Source organism: Peromyscus leucopus, chromosome 11, assembly GCF_004664715.2.
Source record: "Peromyscus leucopus breed LL Stock chromosome 11, UCI_PerLeu_2.1, whole genome shotgun sequence".
Taxonomy (NCBI): domain Eukaryota; kingdom Metazoa; phylum Chordata; class Mammalia; order Rodentia; family Cricetidae; genus Peromyscus; species Peromyscus leucopus.
In genome coordinates, this window is record NC_051072.1 from 1,395,656 (window position 1) to 1,419,689 (window position 24,034).

General features: G+C 39.9%; 1 protein-coding gene across 1 annotated transcript in view; it reads right to left on the minus strand.

Annotated features, from left to right (window-relative positions):
• Sema5a (semaphorin 5A) overlaps positions 1-24,034 on the minus strand; it is a 466,375-nt gene that overhangs the window by 80,833 nt on the left and 361,508 nt on the right. Inside the window, 1 exon segment of the mRNA XM_037209370.1 lies at positions 10,148-10,355. Coding sequence (XP_037065265.1) covers positions 10,148-10,355 — 208 coding nt within the window.

Sequence of the window (24,034 nt, forward strand, 5' to 3'; positions counted from 1 at the left end):
TAGCTATAGTAAAAGTGGCATTTCCTTTTTAAATTTTCATTTCTTTACTCTAAAACTCAATAAGAATGCAAGAAAGAATAAAGATTTTTTAAAAATCCAATGAGTTTGAGGTACTTGATCAGAAAAAGTCACATCAACATTGTGAAGAACTTGGGGAAAACCAATTACTAGTATGATTTTATCTGGTCTCTTGACAATAATTTTGCCCCTTAGATTTAAATATCTGCTATTCTAAAACAAAAACATTAACATTTAATATACTACACCATAATTATCAAGTGTAGAATTGTTCCTGGGCCAAGGAAACTACAGCAGCAGGATTTAAAAAATGATTCTGTCAGTTATGAAAATAGCATCCTACTGTTGAACACACGCAAAATTACTTCCCCCAAATCTTTATTCTTTCTTGCTACAATAGAAAAGACAGAAGGTTTTGGCAAAGCCTCACTTGGGAGGTGCTCAGGTGGGCAGGATACCAAAACTTGAAGCAACAGAAGCTCATCTCCAAAGCCTGAGGACCGAATCAAGAGCCTTTGAGGCCCCTTAAAAACCGAGGCTACCCTGTAACTATTGCACACTTCAAAGGGCAAACAAAACACCGAGAAGAAAGCACATTTCTTGCACACATCTGAGTCTCTTTATTTTCTCAGAAAGATAAAGCGCTTGGTGAAGAATGTGTTGTACAGAGCAGAATATGGTACAATAGGTACAGCTGTGAAAAAGTAATCTATGGATCTGTCAATTTGTCTTCAGTTTGGCTCAGACTGCCCTAACTTATTGTATTTTATGTGACAGGTTGCCTGTATGTAGCCAAGGTTGATCTTGAATTGGATGGCCTACTGCCTCAGTATTCCAGTTCCTGGGACATTAGCAATCATGACAATGTTCAACTGGTATGGTTGGCTTTTAACTTACAAGTGGAACATGGGGAGGTTTTGAACCTAATTTTTGATGGAGTGTGCATATAGTACAAAAGATTACTCATGGGCAATGCCATCCTAGAAGGACCTATATTAACCAGCAGCAACACTTCATCAGGAAAGAAAATTCTTATAATGTGCTAAACTATTATGTAACTTCAGTTTCTGCTATTGCTCTTCTGATCACAGACCCAGGGAGTCTGAATTCTTGCTCACTGTCATATACTGATGGCTATCCCGGGTCCAAATGAGTTCCAAGTTCATAATGTTTTTATAGGTAAGATATTTTCATGGTAATGGTTCCATTCTTAAAACCATGAGATCAGTAAATTATATAGCAACAAAAATCTTAGGGGGAGCTCAGTCACCGCTGTTATTGACAGTTTTGGAGCAGGTCTGGAGTCAAGGATGCTGCTGCAGCTTGGGTTTTTCATGGAACCATTTGCACAGCTATGAACCTGAAGCTCAAAGAAGATCTGTGGAGTAGCTATTAAATAGGGATGCATATGCTTAGTAAGGTCTTTTAGCTGTATTTCTCCACTGACAAATAAAACTACCTAGCTGACTGGTTAGAACACACTGATTGCTTACATTTCCATTTGGACCAGCATTTTGCTGTCTTTAAATATTCAACAGGAAGGAGAATCACAAACTGCTGGTGAGCTAAAGGAATGCTAAGGTAAACTCAGAGCCTATAGGAATCAATTTTATACTCAACATTATAGAGTGTTTCTAGCACACTTGACTGTTCTTATAAACCTGTTTGCTGCCCCCACCACCATAGCAGTAACATGATTACACTGAAATAGTTCACAAATAAGAGACAAAGAAGAAAAGCACTTGTGATCCAAACGTGTGGACATGAGAGCTTGGTACTATAGAAGATAAGTAGACCACAATGCCTCTATATGATGCTGTGCATACATTTTCTTTGTTTATACAGTACAGCTGTACCAATATTTGTTATTATTGCCAGAGGCAGATCTATCATGAAATGAAGGCTCACTTCATGAGACCCACTAAGGTGATCAGTCCTAGGGATTTTGAGTGTATCACACTACATTACCTTTAGTGGGAAGCCTATCAAATAGTGCATACTTCATACATATCCTGCCTATGTCAAGCCTTTTTCTAATAATCACACAATGCATAATAAGGTAATATACAATTATTAGCACTAGTCAAGGTCATAGAAGTTTTTGTTCTGTTTTCCAACACATTTTGAGAACTTCCTCTTTACTTGGCAAGGTTCATGGAATATTACAATAATGCTAAAAGATGTTTTGTTACAGCCTGAACCCACATGGAATTCCTTCTACAGACAGCTTTGTAGGATGATACAAGCATGTGGGTACATATGATTTCTCTCCCTGCTCTTTATTTAGACAGTTATAATCATTGCAGGCATAGAGAAGTTGTCACAGTCACCATTTAATGACTTCAAAGTAACCCACTGAGTGAAAAATCCATTGAAGGTGTCTGTCATGTCTTGTTGCTTAGTTCTAGAAGCTGAGAATTAGAAAACCAGTTATAATTCAGACATGACTTAAAAATAATTGGAAATCAGGTGAGGGGATTAATTCCTAGCATGGTCTAGGATCGGTTTTAATGATAAATCCATTTTGGAATAAAATGTAATACAACCCCAACCACCTTTGACTCAGTTCTACATTAGATATTCAGATAATTTTATTTATGGCAGAATTTCTCATTAGACTCTGAGCCCTACACAGGCAGGGTCAGGGATGTATCATCTGTCATCATATACTTAGGGATTGGTTTCGTGTTTGGAATGTATTAAATGCTATAAATGCTTTGTGAATGAACTGATGAAAGAAATCCACAGACTCCACAGGCTAAGTGAAAGAATGCCACTGTAGTTAAAACTTCAGGACACTGAGATTTGGAAATCGATAAATTAATTGTAGAAGGAGAATATTTGCTTTGAAAAGTGAATGTTCATCAAAAGTTCCTCCTGGATGCTTGAATGATATGCAACCTGTTAACTGAAGGTGCATCCCTGGGACCATGGAAGATACTGGTTTCCCAGCACGAGTTATACTTTCCCATTGTGCACAGAGTGTCTTCAGAGAACATTTAATTAATAATGGTGACAACCTATTAAGTTTACCTTTGAAACATTGCCCTTTAAAAGCAATGAATGTACTACAGTACTTAATTTCCATACAAATATTCTTAATGAGGTATTAATTCCTTTAGCTTAATGACACTATTACATACTAACCGAATTAATAGTGACAAGATACAAGCTCTGCCCGGTGAAGCCCAAGACTTTTTCTTAATGATTCTACCTTTCTTTCTAGTTCTATCAAATTCAATTCTAGAAGTGTCCATTTCCCATTTCTTATGTAGGCTATGTTTGTTCCTGGGGCAGCTTTGCTTTTCTCCCTAGTTAAGTCATACAATGGAGGTACTGAAGCATCATGGGCCTCTACTCTTCTTGCTATTTGTATCACCGTGCCTTTCCATATTTTCACAAAATGTTAAACCACTCCCCCTGCCCACTAGGTTATGAAAAGAGAGCAGAGAAGGCAGAAGCAGTACCCATGTGTTAATTCATCAAATATGTACTATGCATTCTTTTAAGGTGCATATAGTGCTGGAGGCCCAAGGAACCTGGAGCCAGAGACCAGCCAGGCCTTAGGGCTCAAGCTTCTGCAGCAAGACAGAAACTATGTTGTGTTTAGTTCATGCTCTAGGAATGTAAGCATTGCTGCTTACACACACTGTCTTTGATTCAGATGGATTCCTCATACACAGAATGCAAGCTCTATGGCCTGGTGGGCTAATCTTATCTTGCAAAGTGCAAAGAGTGTCAAATAAAAAATAAACAATACATGAGAGTTTCCAAAGTAAAGAAATTCTATGAGGTTCAGAAAATATTAGGTTTTGTATTTGCAACTTGATAATTTATTTAGTAAGTTTAATAACTTGTATTCACATATATGTAATAGAAATACATCCAATCAAAAGACATACCATTTTAACTCAGGATTTAGTGAATGAAAGTCTATAGGCCACATGTATCCCGCTGAGTTTTACTTAAACACAACACACACAGGGATGTTTTTCACTCCAGTACGCTGATGACCATTCATAAGCCCATCCAAACCATCAGGTATGGCTCAGCGGCGACATACCTTCTTAAGCTTCAACAGAATGTCTCAATAGTTAGATCCTAGGATACAGTGGGTTTCCAGGAGTTGCTATATAGTCATCCCCTTCCTGCCTCCCTGCTCTGTGAATTCTAGGGCTGATCTCATGAAGTTGGGCCCCATCACTCTGCTCACCCCTCTGGGGCTCTGCAGAGGTACTGGCTTCCTGTCTTGCTTCACTTAAGCAACAGCTGCAGGTTCTTCAATGGCTCAGCTTCTCAGAGAACCCTCTGGATCAGCAGGCACCTTGGTTGTCCTGTATGTAGCATTGGCCCCGGCCCTTTATGCTTTGGTGTTTTTCTGTAGAATACTGCATCTAAGTGCTGATGTTCTTTTCTGGTCTTGATTGGTTATATAAGTCATAAACTGTCTGAATCCTAAGGCAGCTCATATATTTTACCTGTCTGTTCACTGTCAAGCTTTGCTCAGCCAATAACCTTGGTTGGGCAGGGTGAAGCTCATTCCTTGCTATAGAAATTGTATACTTGGAGTATTTTCCTTCCTATTGCAAAGAAAGTTTACTGAGCTGCAGGTCTAGTCAGTACACACTTTCTAAAATGCCTTTAACAGTATGAGTCCTTCCACTGAGCCCTCCCTTCCAAGCTTTCTTTTGCAGAGACTTCAAGAGCTGTAGCTATCTTAGGATGTGCAAGACTTCAGAGGAAGGAGGGGATGAAAGGCTGACTTCTAGATATGGCTCTGAAAGCCTGACTCTTGTGGTCATCTCTGCTTCCTGGCATGGTGAAATGGGAACTTTCCAAGTCCAATGCCCAAGCTTATCAACTCTCTCAGTGCCAGGTTCCGATTTTGCACTGGAATGTAAGTCAGGCAGGGATTCAGTTATTGGCTTTTCTGTCAGTTCCATCCCGTGCTCTTTCTTCAGAGGTCACATACTGACACTGGCAGTGTACACCAAGAGCAAAGTGCCCAGGAGGTGGCACTCATGAGGTACTGTCAAACATTGACGTACAGCTGGGATGTTAGATTTCCAGGTACATCAAAATCCAGCAAATATCAACTCATGACATGAAACATATAAATATATGTGCTCAATCATTGTATAAAAAAAGGATATTTAAAGAGATGACACCAACTCCAAGGCTCTGGGTTTGGCTCCACCATCTGTATGATTATCTATGCTAATTATTGAATGGCAGCATCCAAGCATGCTAACATTAAAACGAATATATTTACTCATGTTTGTAATAAAATTTGACTAAACAATAACTTTAAGGTATTTTTTTTTTTTTGTAAAATAACTTCTAGAGAAATGCCTATGCTACCATGCTGTTTTTTGAGCTACAATGAAGAGGAGTCATGGACAGTGTTGACAGCCTCCCCCAAGGGTGTAGGATCACCCTGAGAAAAACTGCAGCAGATACTCAGCTTGGGGTGCTTGAGGAAAGTTCCATGCTGGTTCCATCTGCCATATGGCAAGCACAAAATGAGGAAGCTGATAGGCAGATATCATGCTTAGCAAGTTCCATGTTCCTGGTCCTATACAGTCTGTCCTGACTCCAGCAGCTCCACATGAGATCCGACTCTATCTGTGAGGACTGCTCTGTACCAAGAGCAAACCATCAGTTTTGCCAATAAATCATTAGCATAGATTTGGGGTGCATACAGGCTGGCCCTGATCTCAGTGTGTCACAGAAGGAGATATGTGACTTTAAGCAGGGCACTGACATCTAGACTTTCACACCTTTATCTAAACAATGAGAATGGACTGGTACTCTACTTTCAGAGTTGGCTTAATAATCAAAGAAAATGTAATAGAAATGTAAAAACTACTAAAATTGTATGAATTGTCTTTGGAAAGCAGTTAATCAATAAAAGAAAAATATAAAGATTTTGTGATATACTTTTCCTCCTCAAAAATGTCATATTTACTCTAAGGTTTCATATCTAACTTATCTTTTATCATAACTAAGGAAATTATAACTAGCAAGTCTTCAACTATATCAAAGACCTCAGAAGGATATAATATTACTTGAGAAATGGGAGAAGGACACAAGCAACTTTTGGGAGTCTTGTGAGAGTAGACAGAGACAGCTGGCAGCCTGGACAGTCATCCAAAGTTCCTCTGTAAAGTTGGGGCAAATATATGATAGATAAGATATCTTCCTTATTTTTGCCAAATACAAATAGACTAGATATTATAACTATAATTCTTGCTTGATCATGGTTTTGTTATATGTAATTGTACTATGTTAAAGTTAAAATCTTTTTTTTTTTTGGAAAAAAAAGAAAAGGGGAAGTGCTGTGGATGATTGATTGGTAAATAAAATGGTGATTGGCCAGTAGCCAGGCTGGAAGTATAGGTGGGACAAGCGGAAAAGAGAATTGTGGGAAAAGGAAGGCTGGGAGAGAGACGCCAGCCCGCCATCCAGGGAGCAACATATAAAGACAACAGGTAAAGCCGCGGAACATGTGGCAACTTATAGATGAATAGAAATGGGTTAATTTAAGATACAAGAACTAGATAGCAAGAAGCCTGAGCCATTAGGCCAAACAGTTTAAATAAAAACAAAACAAAATAAAAAACTTGTAACCCTAAATTGGAACTGTTATGGGAAACAAGTGGTTTGCCACCATCTTAACAAAACTAAGTGCAGCCATGTGGGCAAAAGTCATTTTGACTAGGTTTGGAGAAGAGGGAGGTCATGTGACTCTATCACCATCTTGATAAAAGGTGACCACATGGAATGGGCCTACCAAGGCAACAACATAATCCAAGATTTTGGATTATGATGGATTTTCACATGATAATTCCTGTCCTGTCCTGAAAACTAGGTTTATGAAAGAAGATTTAAAACAATGCTGGTTTAATGAGGTATTAAAGCTGCAACTCCATGCATTCAGATACAGAGACTTATTTTGCTTGCAGACAGTTTTTGTAACATAAGAGTGATCTACTTGGTTGATTTTAGAGACACTGAATTGTTTACACTGTTGAAACTTGGTTTTGCCTTCTACAAATTATGATTGTGCTCTATGTCTTCATTCTTGAAATAAAAAGGTATTTTAGTTGGATACTACCAAAAAACACAGTTGAGAAATCTTAAACTTCTTCAAAAAATATTTTAGAGTTTTACAGAAAGTTTAAATAAATTGGATACTTTTAAGAAAATTTTTTTAATGCTTAAATTTATAAGGCTATGGGACATTTTAAAATTCATAAGACATTTTGTTATGATGTCTTTGTCAATATATGATCTTAATAAATAGATAAATAAAAAGCTAAAATTTAGGACCATGCTAAAAAAAAGTGTCATATTTACATTTGAGACACATTATTTACATAAGCTCACTTTCTCTTTTTAAATATTGTAAAATTTCACTTATAAAACTGATTTCCTAACGCTAAAACCAAATTATTGATATTTTACTACAGAATGATATTTGACAACAAAATTATCACGCAACCCTGTTATTAGTCTATTCCTAATCACTGGGCTTCATTAAGTCCATTTCTAGACAATGAAAATTGTCTAAAAACATTCTCTTTTTCCTATAATTCATTCTAAACATCCAAGCAGGTAGTGTTTATGAAATAGAGTCTTCTTGTGAGTGTTAACTGGGGAGGCTCTCCCATCCTTCCACATGCAGAGGACACTTAGAGAAGCAGCACATTAGAAGACATACAGAGGGATGCTTGGTTTGCAGTCTTTAGAATTTCCTTTTCAGATGGAACACTAAGGGCCAAACACAAGCCGACCGACTGCAGCACACAGAAGCCCAGTGTCTCTGCTCACAATGGAGCTGTGCTCTCTTGCTGTTTCACTCTGAGCAAGGGAAAAATAAACAGAGGGGAGATTCAGCTATGAGAGAAACATGAGCGTCTCCTCTCCTGCGGGGGCTAATGAAGATACACATGTGGCCTTATTCTCCTCGAAGGAAGCAATAACTGCTCGATTCTGGAATCTGCACCTGGTGGCTCCAGCCTCTGTGGATTCAAGACTGGGTTGATGGACCATAGTATGAAAGATAGTGGGTACCGTACCTCTCTTGGTAATAGGATTGTCTTAGTTAGGGTTTTTATTGCTGTTAAGAGAAACAATGACCATTGCAACTCTTGCAAAAAAAAAAAGAAATGCTTAATTGGGGTGCCTTGCTTACAGTTTCAGAGGGTCAGTCCATCATCATCATAGCAGGTAGCATGGTGGTATGCAGGCAGATGTAGCTGAGCATCCTACATCTTGCAGGCAACAGGAAGTCAACTGATACACTGGGCAGTATCCTGAGCACAGGAAACCTCAAAGCACACCTCCACAGTGACACACTTCCTCCAACAAGACCATAGCCACTCCAACAAAGTGGCACCTCCTAATAGTGCCACTCCCCATGATTATGGGGTCCAATTATATTCAAACTGCCACAATGACCCATGATTTAGTTCAGTGAGCTGAAGGGAGCTGAGGTGACCTAGACTTGTTGAAGTGAGGTAGAGTGAGAGCAATGAATTTTGTCATGCTTTGCAACTGCACTCCTGTTCAGTGCCAGAAACTTCTCACATAACACAGGCCCATGCTGTTCTGACTATTATCCTGTCTTGACCTGAACAAGTCCCCAGGAGAACTTGGCTCTGCCAGAGCGAGACTTGGCAAACTGGTATCCTTCCAGCCATACTTGGCTAGGATATTGCTCTGGGCAATCCCCCAGCTGTCCCTGTTATCCAGAGAATGATCAGCACCCAGAAAGTGGTGACATGTGCTTCAGACTAGACTTGCAGAAATATACACAGGAAGAAGTTTCAAACAGCCATTGGTAAACGTTAGAAATCAGACATGTACAAAAGAGGGTTGCTGATAAATGTCACTATCCACTGATAACGTTTATAGTCAACTTACTCAATAAGAGTGCCCTATAGTATTAACTTTTATGATTCTGAGGAATGTCATGCAGATTTCATTTTATAGAATAATCCTGGATGGAACGTTGTAATAGTTATGCATAAAAAGAAAGAAAAACACCCTTCCTTTTACATAAGAACATGCCAAGACCTTGTGATTTTACTATGTATATATTATCCCATTTGATTCTATAGAATGTCACACATGTGAGGTGAGACGGTAAGGCTAAAGTACTTTGGGAGTCAGGGTCAAAATTATAGATGACAGGCATGCTATGAATTTCCTGCCTTAGGCTCCCTGTATAGAAACAGAATGGCCTGTGCATGGCAGAATCCTACAAGCAGTACAGTGAAAAATGTCGCCTCCACTTAAGCCCTCAGGTATGCCTTGCTTAGGGGAACGTGCATGAACAAGGCTACCAAGCCTCTCTAGAGCAGAATTGTGTCAGAGGCCAGAATTCATTTCTAGTTCCCAAGACTGCAAACATTACAGTACTAGTCATGTTTAAGGAGTTCACAGTCCCCTTTCATTTCCTAAGCACCTGGGCTTACGGGTTTCCAAACTACAAAGTACACTGTGGTCAACTCTGGACACTCCTTAGAAAATAAGAGGCCAGAGCAGGGGGTAGGGGAAGTCCTCATGGCACTTGGCTCTCCCTGTACCTGCAAGATTTCCTTCCTGTCTCTAATGCCTACATGATGATGGAACCTTAGGAATAAACTGTAGCCAAGGCTGCTAGGGAGCAGGACAATATGCAGTAGATGATCTATGAAGATGAAACTTGGGACCAGCATCAGTGCTGCTTCTCAGTGAGCTCTAAGAAGAGCACGGGCCTCCTTTATCTCACATTCTCTCTCTCTGTCTCCTCCCTCTCCCCTCCCGTGTGTGTGTGTGTGTGCACGTGTCTGTATTCAAATAAAATATTAACTTATGCGGGGGCACTAAACTGTAGCATTGTCACTGAGAGTTAATATATACTGAAAATTTTATCTTCACACCTATGACTGCTCATACTTGTTACCCACGTGGCTCCTCCAATGACAACCAAGGGTTAGTGGCATCATAGTAACTCATATCCATGAAGACCCTGCATCCTGGAACGTAAGATGTATATAGATGTAAGTTCCTACACACTTCTGACTGCAGGAGATTGGAAAGTCTTCTCGGCACAGATGCCCTCACCCTGGGGATTCCTTACCTGCGTGTTTGGTGGAAGGGGCACCTCTTCAGGGGGATCTTGGCCACATGCTCCTGAAGCCCCACGAACAGGACACTCTGGCTGTGGAGGATCTGCAGGCTCCTGATGGGTTCCCGCCTCCTCTCTGGGAAAAGCTCAATTTCTTCCAGCAAACAGCTGCCTGAGGCCTGACTCATGGGGGCCCGTACTTTCTTAATGGTGCCATAATCTGCAAAGACAAGAAGGGAAGGAAATAAAGCATGCAGGTAGCACAGTCATCCTCAGAGAAGCAGAGTATGCACATAGCACACAGCCATGATCACCAGCCCATGAAGTTAACCGAGTTAAAGTTGCCTGGTTGCGTGCATTGAAATGAAGCAACTTTCAATAACGCAGAGGACTCTTCAAGGGACTGCTCTGGCCAAAGGGTTTAGGCAGTGGTGCTCCAGGCAGACAGCCATGAGAATGACCAATCTAGCGCTCACCTCTTCAGTTGCAAGACCAGGAACTAGGGCCATGCAAAACTTCATAGCTGATCAAAACAGCTGCAGAATAACAGGGGAGAACAATCCCAACAGGACAATCTGGGGTCCTTCATGTCAGTGAGCTGACTGCTGCCCATGCACAGAAGATACAAAGTGACTTGTGATGTGAATATAAGGTCATTTCTGTGAGTTTGAACTTGACTCGTGTCTGAACTGATCCAAGTCTTCTTGGCCACAGGTCCATGCATTTAATATTGCCCATGGTGAGGGTCCTCTGCATCATGCAGACTCTGCAGATAGGTTGTAAGGGATGCAGAGCAGACTCCTTTTAGCTCCGTGGTTCTCAACCTTGTTAAAGCCGTGGCCCTTTAATACCGTTCCTCATAATTTTTGTTGCTACTTTCTAACTGTAATTCTGCTACTGTTATGATTTCTAATGTAAATATCTGATGTGCAGGATGTCTGGTATGTGACCCCTGTGAAAGGGTCATTCGCCCTCCAATGGGGTTGTGACCCACAGGTTAAAAACTGATATTTAGCTCACCCATCAGGTGTTCAGTGGGGATGGATAACCCTTGTGTCAGGGAGATGAACGGGAGCTTGAAGGCCACTGTTGCTGGCCTGCAACATCCAGACGTCTTGAAGCACTTCTAATGACTATCACGATACATGTAGTTATCTCAAGTGCAAAAACTGAATAAACCCATATGATTTCAAGTTTCAAACCATACTGATTCTTCTTCTATAAACACAGAACCAGCTTAAGAAGTTATTTTAAAAGCAGAAATAACACCAGAAAGTGTTCACTTGAAGGAGCTTCAAACAAATAAGTAAAAAAGACTGAACAGAAAATACAATTTTTACCTTTATGGAAGTCCTTAGATAAAAAGACTATTTATATTTAAAGAGAAAACACATGTGCACACATATTAGCTTGACTTTACTTAAATGTAAACCTGAAATCTATCCAATGAACATTTTCTCAAAAAACTGGCTACATCATCACATATAAATTGTTAGTAACAACAACATTTTTACTTCAAACTAGCTGGTTACATAGTTTTTGTAAAAAAAAAAAAATCCACCATACATCGAAGACTGAAAGGAGTGTGTCTGTGTGCACTAGAAAATGGGCAACAGTGTCCATTCAGAAAATTATTGACTCATGAACATAAATATGAAAGACCATGTTGATAAAGCCTTTATTCTATAATAAAACCTCTTTCTGACTTCGTGACTAGAGTTCATGGGCTTGTGAAAATTTTAGCCAGCCTTGGTGATTTCGGTTCACCCTGCACAGGACCATGGAAACCATCAGCAAACAGAGCATGGAGGCCTAGGCAGGGCATGATGGGAGCTTCAGGGACAAACAAGGGCTGACTTGAATCCAGATGTCTCAGTCACGAATCTCTGAGACTTCCAAAAGAAACTGGCAGGTGGACCTGTCGGCTTCCCGGGGAGGAACAAAGTCTTCTACTCTACTGTGGGATTTCGCAGCAACAGTGAGAATGTCAGTTCAGACCAGGGGTTGGGAAGCTGCCATTGGCCACTCTTGGTTAAGTGGTATGGGTAAAAGAGTAGGAAATCACTGGGTAAAGCAGGACCTTCTAACCAACCTCTGAGGCAGCGAGGGACAGGGCAGCTGAGTGTCAGACAGGAGAGGGACAGGGAATACTTTGTGAATGTGGCACCCTAGCATGGTTTGCAGAACAGAGGTTTAAACTAGAACACATTCAACAGGTATCCATGACCCCTTTCTATTGATGATTTATTTTGTTTATGAATCAACACTGTGAAATACCTGCCAAAATTAATAACACCTCTGGAGTCAACTTCACTGGTATTTAAAATTCTTACAAAATTGCAGAAAGAACCAAGTTTTAGTAGAGCTTTAATAATTTGATTTCACCAGGCGGTGGTGGCGCACGCCTTTAATCCCAGCACTCGGGAGGCAGAGCCAGGTAGATCTCTGTGAGTTCGAGGCCAGCCTGGTCTACAGAGCGAGATCCAGGACAGGCACCAAAACTACACAGAGAAACCCTGTCTCAAAAAACCAAAAAAAAAAAAAATTAAATTAAAAAATAATAAATAGATAAATAATTTGATTCCAATAAGCTAACGATGATGAAAATTATTCAGCACCTGTTTTTTTCACACCCAGTGCTCCAGCCAATGGGATGTTAGCATTTGACTGAAAAATAGTAAACAAAAATTTAAATGTTGATCTATGACCCAGGGTTCTGCTGTCCCTCCTTATCTATGGGCATCCAGTGACATGATGAGTCCCCTGCGGAATTATCATTCCCAGGGTGTCAGGATTATTATAGGGTGATCCTGAGCCACACAACAAAAGCTTCATTCCCCTGCTTTGCGTGCTCACCCACTCCCTGTCAGGGTCTTACTCTCTGAAAGTGACCTTGAAGACGACAGCACAACAGGTGAGAAGCCACGCCAGTTCCTCGTACTGACCTTACTTGGAACTTTATTTTTGCCTCTTATGCATCCACTTTTCTCCATTTCCTGTACAGCATTATATTGACCTTATTTTATCTTTAGACAACTTGCATGCTTGGCCCTCATCCTGATGTTTATGCAATTTTGTTTTGACATTTCTCTTTATTATGTAGTCATTTTTACCCCTTGTTCTTTTCTTACTTCATGACATTCCTCTCAGTCCCTTCACATCCCAATCTCTTATTTGTGTCGTCCCCCCCTCCCCCCCGCACTAACCTTGTCCTTTTTTTCACTGAATTACTAATTTTATTTTCTCATTAAATCATGTTTTTATTAATTCATTGGGCATTTCATACAGTGTTTGATCATATTCACATCTCCTTCCCTAACTCCTCCCAGATCCACCCTCTTCATTCTCGTGTACTTACCTACCCAAATTTGAGTGTTCTTCTTTTATTTTTAAACACATTGAATATAATGTGTGTTGCCCAACTCCTCTTGGCAGTGGGGTATGGAGTATCTATGAGGGTTCACATCATTAAAGAAAACTGACTCTTTCTCTCTCCCAACAGCTGCTGAATACCAATAGCCCTTCAGCTAGTGGTGGGATTTCCTGCCACCTCTCCCCTGTACAACCTCCATGCCAGGATTTCGTTTGACTTGAGCTTTCACAGGCCTTGGGTGTACTGTCTCAATTGCCGTGCATTCCTGAGGGCAATGCCCTGCTGTATCTGGAAAACACTATTTCCTTTGACTTATTTCTGGATCTTATGACCTAACATACTGTATATCATTCATGCTATTTTCTGTCCTCTGTTCAATCATGATACAGTAGCTGGCATTAAAAACCTTTTTAAACTAACTGTCCACTCCACAGACTAACACAACCACAACTTTGAAGAACACTGGGAGTTCTTAATGCATAAATCTTTCAAGCACATGGAAATGTAACTATATATAGTATTTTTAACATAGTATATATAATAAATAAATATACATAGATATTATATAAATAAAACTTTGAACCAAAAATAAATGTGGTTAGGTCTACATGACACATCATAGTTAAAATTGAAAGACCACAAAACAAAAAAAAAAAAAAAGATATTAAAGCTGCAAGAAAAAGCCCCTAAATTTATGAGGACTAACCATCAGGATAGCATCAGACCTCTTAGCAGCAGCCCTAAGCACAAGAAAAGTTTGGAAGAATAAAGTCCAGGTTCTGAAAGAAAGTGAAGAACAACCAACTAGGATTATCACCTCCAACTGTGCTGTCATCTGAAACTGATAAAGAATAACGACATGTCAAGAGAAGCACAAACTGAAGCAATTCATGGTCAACCTGGCCCCACAGAAGAAACTTAAAAGAACTCAGAGGAGGAAGAAAGTCTTAATCTTGGGACACAGGAAGAAATACATTTTGTAAGAATAATAATAAAAATAAATAAATCACAGCCAAATCAGCAAAATAGGAAAACTACTCATATGAATGGAGAAGCAGCAAAACAATATATATTTGAATCAACCAGAGGAAAGAAACAATGAAATAAAAAAGAATCAGTCAACATTCTTTCAGTAATAACCCGGAATATAAATGATCTTAGCTTCTTAATTAAAACACACAGCCTAGCTGATTGGATAAAAAATGCCATCCAACTGTTTGTTGCCTGCAGTTCATTCTCTGCTCTATATTTCACAATATAGCACACACACACACACACCACACACACACCACACACACACACAGCGCGCACGCGCACACACACAGACACACACACACAGACACACACACACAGACACAGACACACACAACATACACACACACACACACACACACACACACACACACACACACACCAAAATCAAACACGTTGTCTTTGGGGGAGTATCCTTTTCCCAGCTCTCCACTCGACACCTATTCTTTCTTAGTAAATGGTCTCTATTTCTGTTTATAAAGAATCATCAAACATGCAGTGAATCAGAGGCATCTCTGGCAGTACTTCCATGTCACACTGTAGAATCTGATTGCTGCTTTGATTCTGACCACACAGCATGAGCACTTTAAATTATCTATGCCCGCATGCTATAAAAAAACAGATGCTGCATGAAATACCTTCGCTAGGATTTGAGACTACTCTATGTTATGAATTCTAGTGTTTTTACTGGACATACAAAACTTTCTGTCTTATAGAAACATGGTGGTCTAATTATAGAAAACAAAGAGTTTTAATAGCTTCTACCATCATTCCTTAACACAAAATTATCAAATCAGTTTACTTTGTATTGTATTGTATTGAAATGTTTGGTTTTAAAAACTGCTATTTAAGTTTGCTGATGAGTTCTATGAAAAACTATTAAATTTTGGCTTTGGACTTGAACAGAATTTCCAACCATTTCTGAAATGCCCAGATGTAGACATATGTCTGCCATTTTGTACTATGTATTTACGCAAAACAGCATTCTTAGCATCGACGGTTATGAAAGCAAATTAGTAATTCACTTTGGAAAATGTTAAAAGTTTTAATTCAAAATACCAAATATCAACCAAGTTTTAATTGTTTATACAAGATAAAATAAACACATTCATTATCCTGCAAGTTTGGTGTTTTATTTAATAAATAAAAAGGTATAGGTATATTTATAAATATAGAATTTGTTTTTACAACATTTTCTTTAGGCTTTATTGTCAGTGCATGTTAAATTTGCATATTTATTTGTCAGGTATATATACCTCAAGTCACTTGAAAATTTATCAAGTGAAATGGAATCATGAGCAGAATTAGTTTAAGAAGAACTAGTCTACAAGAAGCACACTTCACTGGCAAAGATACATGCAGATTCAACAGCAAAGGCTATAAGTGAATATACCAATAAGGTTGAAGGAAAAAATAAATAGAAGTATCTGAGTGACACCTGATAAAGAATTCAAGACAAAATTAGTCAGAAGACATAAAACATCAAATTATATTGATAGAGGGAACAATTCACAACACTGGAGGCATATTCAGGCAGACATGGTGGCATATCCATTCTTATGTTTAAAAAACAAGGCAGGTAGGTAAACACATTTAAATGATTATATATGAGATGAGCATTTCTAAGAGCAAGGGAATAGGATGACAGCCTGAAGATATATAGGTTATACTCTGATGTGTCCTCGACCACTCCTCCAGAAACAGAATGGCTTCCTTGATATGCTTGTTAGTGACAACAGTGGAATTCTCCTTGGCAGAGATCAATATAGTGTAGAAACAATCCCCAACATTGGCTTTGGGTAATGATCAATGAAGACCAGGCATAAATCTTAGGGTGTATAGAAAATGAACAGCTAAGGGGAATTGCTGTAACAACAAAGAGTAATTTTCTTCTTAACAATCTGAGACATTAGGAAAATGAATGAAGGGAAAAACAAAAGAAAAATGAAATGGTTTAAAAAGGTAAAGTTTGTAGTATCATAAGAACTGTCCCAAGTTTAATTTCAACTTAACTACCAGGAAAAGAAATATTTCAAAATTTCTACAAAGAATTCTAGATGTGAGAAATGGTCTCTTAAACTCCAAGCCTTATTTTCCCAACCTCCACCACAGGGAAATAGGTTCATGTCTTAGGACAAATAGGTTACCGGGTGAGCTGTGGAAAGAGTAACTGAAAACAAGGTTGAGGGTTTTTACTAGGAAGATAAATTGGGATAAGATGAAAGTGTATTCTAGGAGCAGAGTTTGATTATCAAGCTACCAGACCAAAGTATTTCATAAGAAGGGAGAGATGAACGTAAGAGACCTGCAGAAGCAACAGTGCTGGACTCCACCAAGCCTCATTCATGTGAGGAAGTGGGAATCCATAGGTTATCCAGACCCTTACCATCCACTGGAGACAGACTACAATCCACTGAAGGAATTAAAAATATTTTCAGGCAGCCTTAGGTTTAAAATGGTTCAAATATTGATTTTAGTTCTGTATTTTATTTGGTACAATATATATTATTTATGTGATATTTTTAGTATGTGAACATGAAATTATTGTCTTATAAAACTTTTGAAATCCATATAAATATATATTCACTATATATTCATTTTGATTAATTATAGCCATTTGAGTTGCTGAGACTCAAGGTAACAGACAGCTCAGGGATACACGTGATGATGTCTTGGAGTGTCTGTAGAAAGCCAGGTACCTACCACCCCAAACTCCAAATAAGTGACAGTTCTAACCCCTCAACACAAAGCTTTGATTTTGTGAATCACATATTAAATATTGCTGTATTATTTCATTTCAACAAAAGGTTCTTTCTCTATAAATGCTTGATCATCTCCGAATGTGATGATTGATTTTCATGGTTACCTTGACTAGATTTAGAATAACCAAGGACATAAATCTCCGAGGGTGTCTATGAGGACATTTTTAGAGGTATTCAACTGGAAGTGGAGGACCCACCTTGAATGTGTGTAGCACTCTCTCATGTGTCGTGGTCTCAGACTGAACAAGGCGGGGTATGGGGGGGAAACAGCATTCTCTACAGTCTACTCCCCAGTCCAGTGACCCCCCCACCTCCACCTTTCTTGCCAGGATGGACTGTGTTCTTGGAACAGTTCCTCTCTTCAGTTATGTCTTGTTAGGCGTTTGTCATAACATGACAGCTAACACACTGGACTGTCCCAATTGCCCGGTACTTCAATTACAGTGATCCCAGGGAGGTGAAGTAGCAGTGTGCAGACGACACAACCAGTTTCTACCCATACCTACAGCACTGCAGAAGGTAATAGAGGGAAAATTCAATAGAGTGCAGCCATGAACCCAGAGCCTGGACTCTGACTCCTGTGAATGAAGGATCATAGCCAGGTAGCTGATGACCCTGAGAGTGGATGAAATCATTGTGAGGTCATTGCAGAACCAGACAGACTGACACAAAACAGCCATGACCTAAGAGAAGGTTCTACCTCTTCTTCATTGCCTAGAGTTTTCTATTCTCCTAGAAGGGAAGCTTCCACTGCTCTTTCTTGGAATGTGGCTTTCTAGCACAGTTTTGGAATGACATTGACAAGGCAGGATGGCCACTGCCTCAATACGACACGTATGTTATAGTTCCGATCCTAACCAGTTGTAAAGGCTGACACAACATGCTGATACAGATGGAAATCAAGAAGAAAACAAAACATGAAGTACTGCATAGTTTAATGCCAAATTTACAAAAACTAGAGTCATGTGAAAAAAGGGAACCTCAATTAAGAAAATGTTTTAATAAGATCCAGCTATAGGGCACTTTTCTTAATGAGTGACTGATTGGGGGAGGATTCAGTCCATTGTGGGTGGTACGATCCTTGGACTGGTGGTGCTGGGTTCTAGACAAGAGCAGGCTGAGTAAGCCATGATGAGCAAGCCAGGAAGCATCACCCCTCCATAACTCTACATCAGCTCCTGCCTCCAGGTTCCTGCCCTCTTTGAGTTCCTATTCCGACATCCTTTGATGATGGACTATAACATGAAAGTGTAAGCCAAATAAACCCATTCCTTCCCAAGTTGTTTTTGGTCATGATGTTCCATCACAGCAGCAGTAACTCTAACTAGGACACATGATGTGTTATTCCAACATGAAGCTAAAAGGTTTACATGTACAAAGATAAAACTATAGAATATGGAGGTAAAATTTCCCTCTAGAAAATTATGCCAATTTTTTTTCCTTGGAGAATATGAATGATGATTTGGTCTTTAGCCATCTCTAAGTGGAAACCATTGTCTAAATGAGACTCTCCAGTGACATGACACGAAGACTGGCAGGACCTACAACAACATTTTCAATTTTGCAGTTGAGGAAACCAAGGCCCAGCCAGGCTCCAGAAGTTCAAAGGACAGACTACCAAGTCAGTGTTCGGAAGCTTTTTACACAGACCAAGTGCTTGGCCTGGACTTGTCCAAAATATTTTCGCTCTGAAAGTACAGGCAGAATGGCAGAGTGTCTCCCTGACTGTCCGTTGTCAGCAGCAGCATGGCTGATGGGTCACTGGATGCCAGCTGAGAGAGAGGGCAGAACTTTGGAAAGCGGTGACTTCTCAAGATGGAGCTGAAGCTCTGCTTTCTGGGCCTGGGCTTGTCTTCTGGATTTCACTGCAGGAATAGCAGACCCCCCCAAGATACTAACCCCGGGGCATGTCTGACTAACCCATGAGCAAATGAAGCAAGCACTTCATCAAAACCACTTCAAAAAAGGAAGCAGAGAACAACAAAACCCCCAAACCAGAAAGAACCACTTCTGTTTCATTTTTTAAAAATTCAAGACTTAAATAAAGGTTTGCATGAGCACTAAAGTTTACAATAATACACGGCCTTTATGTAACCATTTCCTCTGATACATAAGGTGTCATGTACAAAATTTTATCATTAATGACTGAGATTTAATTGTATTTCTGCCTTTGGGGGGAAATAGCAGATCTTTACTTATCATCAGTGGTTTCTTCAAGATTCTATTTCTCACTTAGCGTTAGTCAATTTAGATGCAATCAGTTGTAACCATCTCTCTCTGGTGAGCAAGTATGCCATTTAATAAGACAGGAGCTGCTATGAACTCGGCTGCAGCCACTCAAAATGAAGAGATTGAAGTTTAGGTTCTCTGTACCCCAGGATGTGACTGTGTTTGGAGATACAGTGTTTTAAAATGTATTTGAGATAAAAGTGGTCAGTGTAGGTCCTCATCTGATGGGACCGGTGTCCTTACAGGAACAAGAGGCACACACACACACACACACACACACACACACAGACAGAGAGAGAAAGCAAGAGAGAGAGAGAGAGAGAGAGAGAGAGACAGAGAGAGACAGAGACAGAGAGACAGAGAGACAGAGAGACAGAGAGACAGAGGCCATAAGAGAGGGGTTCTTATTATTTTCATGTTACCACATATATGAATGTGTATATATACATAATACAAGACTATGAATATATTGACACATATATAGACACACATGTAAACACACATACACACACACACCCCTATGGCATAGAGAAGTTATAGAGGGTGGTACAGTGTGGTGGTATTGTGTACCCTAATAAACTTATCTGGGGTCAGAGAACAGAAAAGCCACTAGATTCTTAGGATAGGCAGTGGTAGCACACGACTTTAATCTTAGCATTCCAGAGGCAGAAATCTATCTGTTCAAGGATACAGCCAAGCATGGTGACTCACGCCTTTAATCCCAGAAAGCAAGCCTTTAATTCCAGGGAGTGGGAGTAGAAAGCAGAAAGGTAGAAAGCGTGGAGACCAGAAACTAGAAGCATTTGGCTGGTTAAGCATTTGGCCTGGTTAAGCATTCAGGCTTTTGAGCAGCAGTTCAGCTGAGATCCATTCTGGATGAGGACTCAGAGGCCTCCAGTCGAAGGAAACAGGACCAGCTGATGAACTGGCGAGGTGAGGTGGCTGTGGCTTGTTCTATTTCTCTGATCTTCCAGCTTTAACCCCAATACCTGGCTCAGGTTTGATTTTATTAATAAGAACTGTTAAGATTCCTGCTACAGTACAGAACAGGTATAATTTTGATAATGTGTTTGGATTAAAATATAATAATTCCCATAGAAGATGCTATTGTTCAAACCTTTGTGTTAATATCTCTGCTGGGCTTTGTGGAGAAATCAGTACTAAGTGAGCATTCACAAGTGAACTATGAAGAACCTGAGGAAAACATCTCTGTTTATAAGATTTTTGTGTGTGAGGGGGGTAGTGGTATGTGTATGAGAGAGAGAGAGAGAGAGAGAGAGAGAGAGAGGAGAGAGAGAGAGAGAGAGAGGAGAGAGGGGAGAGAGAGAGGGAGGGAGAGAGGAGGGTGTGTGTGTGTGTGTGTGTGTGTGTGTGTGTAGATCCACAAGCTCATGGGCACACATGTAGAGGAGGATATTAAGGGACAGGCTCTATCCCTCTCTCCTTGTATTCTTGAGTCAAGGACAGGTTTCTCAGTGAATCTGGAGCTAGGCTGGCAGCCACCAAGCTTGAACACCTTGCCTGTTTCAGTCACCCCACTGGGGTTAAAGGCATGTGTGACACCAGCTTTTCATTGGTTTCTGGGGATTTGAACATAGATCTTCATCCTTTTGCAGTGAGGACTCTTCTCTGGCTAAACCATCTCCCCAGCCCTAGATTGAAATTCTTTGAGCAGGGTTTCTAGAATTTGCAAGCATTTCAAAAGTAATATAAAAAATGTTTTGCAGGAAGAAAGCAAGGGGATGAAGGCTGAAGGGGAGAAAGGTAAGGAAAAGAAACAGCATTTGTTTTCACTGTGTGGAAACAATACTTGTTATTTGATATTTGGGCATGATCATATAATATTCAACTCACTGCAGCTTAAACATGATTCATACATGAAAGCCGTTGTACTTTATTTGAAAAGTGGCCAATCTTGATACATCTATGCACCAATGAAAGATGACGCAGAAAATTTAAGATTTTAAGAAGAGCAGCCAAATATACTTTCAATATATAGGATAAACATGTTTTGTCTGAAATGTAATAATGATTTTAGAAGATGGAGATCTTCAAGACACAGATGCATGACTTCACATTGTAAGTAAAGGACAATAATCCTGCCAACAAATAAAGGTAAATTTCTCCAGGAAGACAGATAAAGATGGAGGGATTATCACAAAGTGCTAAATCTATTATTTGTGCTCTGTTCTTTATCACATCTCTAAAGTCTGTCATATTTTAAGAGTATGTTTTCTATTCAAGTTTCCATGCACTGAATACAGAACAGAAGTAAAGCTTTTGAAAGGCATGTGGCATCTTGGACAATGGTCCCCTGTAACGGTCAGAGATTCACTGTGGACTCCAGGACCACTCACCCAGGAAGCTAAGTGACTTTATTTCTCATTGTACACTAGGCTCGGTCTGCTTCTGTACCACTGTAATCCAGAGGCATTTTTTTTTTCTGTTTGTCTCATCGACCCAGTTACTGCAAAGATATAGAAAGCCTTTGTATCTGCATCTGCTACCATCCAAGCATTACCAGTGCAGTAATGATGAAATACCTTCTCCCACTCACTGGGCAACCTGTTGCTATAGCAACAGATCATTATATAAAGTTCATCAATTTAGCTAGCTGCTATCCCAATGTGGCAGACAACTAATACATTACCAAAGTTCTTTCTCTTAACTTGAAATCTGAGCAAATGAATTAAATCGCTCTTGGCACTTGGAGTCAGCATTACATTTATATACCAAAGGGGAATTCAGGGCAAAAAGATAGGTCTTGCAGGCCAGTACATGCCTAAAAACCAGATTTTAATTAACTCTTTTATCAGATTCAACTCATTTTTTCCCTAAAAAAAATATGATCACCAACTGAGACATTTCAGTCACATATTACAAGCAACATTCTTTAATTTCAAAAAATGATATTCAATAGTCTACAAACCCAGATGTCACACCACACAGGCTATCTTGTTGATTGTATCCTTGCTGACTTGAAGAACAGTGCCTAGCACACAGTGGGTACCAAGTAAGGGCACAGAGTTCATTAGGTGCAACAGAAACCAACTGCCTGGACCGGGCAACTAGTCCTAACATCATAATCAGGTAACCTCTGCCTCTCAGCCCATGCCCATTTCACAGTGTTGAGGTCACTAAGGGAGTTTATAGAGAACACTGAGAATCAGCCATCATTCCTCCCTCGCTACTGCTTGGCCTGCATTGAAACATCCAACCTAGCCAGCTTCCTAACTCCATTAGTACTCACTCCACATAAGCAGAGGGAAATGATATTTCTTTTATAGCAACTTTGATTGCCTTGCAAAACAAAAACTTCAATGGCCCTTTCAGTAGGCTGAATCATAAGCTGGTGCTCACAGGAAATTTACCACTGGAGTTTCCTGTGAATAAAAACCATATTACATTTAAAACCAGAGTGCAATTAATAGAGTCCCATGGGTATCCTTTCCGAAACTCTCATCTAACCTCACAGCTTAAATCTAACTCTAGCCATTCTGTTAAGGAAGCAATTCAGGTTTCTAAAAGGAAATTACTTGCCTTGGATTTATTGTATCTAAATTACAAAACAACCACCCAGTTGGCAGCTCTTGTCTGACATGGACCAGGCAACACAGCGTCTAAATTATCCCCTCACACCCAGTGGTAAGATTTACACTCTGTCTGCTCCCATTAGTTATCGATTAAGACAGTTAAGAAAATCTGGGCTAAGCGCTTTTGCACCTATGAAACATTAATTTAAAAGAATAATGATGACTCTTTCCTCAACGGAATAGGAAAATTGTTTTGTCATTCTTCTGAGTTGCTTCATTATGCCTATTATAAAATAATGCATGATGGACCAGGCTGTTTGGAAGCCTGAGTCTGTGATCGCTCCTCAAGCATGGTTATATCCATTCTTATAGCGATAAGACAAGCTGAAGTCTCTATTACTAGCCTAGAACTTTCCACGCAGGTTCAAAGAAATTGTACCTCACAGTGATACCTGCCATGCACAACAAGAGCTCGGGTTACAAAAGAGAACTAAGGGTCTTCTCTTTGGACTTAATATGTCTCAGTACCAGATAGCAAGAATTTGACTTCTAGGATGAAACACTCAGTGGGAGCTATTCCCCTAATTGAGCATCATCTCTTTTCTTCCTACCTACAGTTCCAGTGGATAGATAGCCTTAACTCAACTTCCCAAACACCAGACCCCTTCTCCAGTGGCAGGTACTGTCTATTCTGCATTTTCTCCTGAGCAGACCATTCTTCTACTCTCCTTCAGGAGCACCTCTAGGAGCTGGTACCTCTCATCTTTACTCCAAGCTGCTTCTGACCTGTAATCTTGAGACCCATGCAAGGTAATTCTTGATTCAATGCAAGCAGTTTGTGGGATTAAACCACAGAACAAACATCTGCATTATTACATGGTGTCAGCTTCCCTTGACATCAGGTGAGGAGCTAGCACATAATCAGGTGCCAGGTGAGATTTACTGAATGAAGGAATTGTCAGGGTTTCCT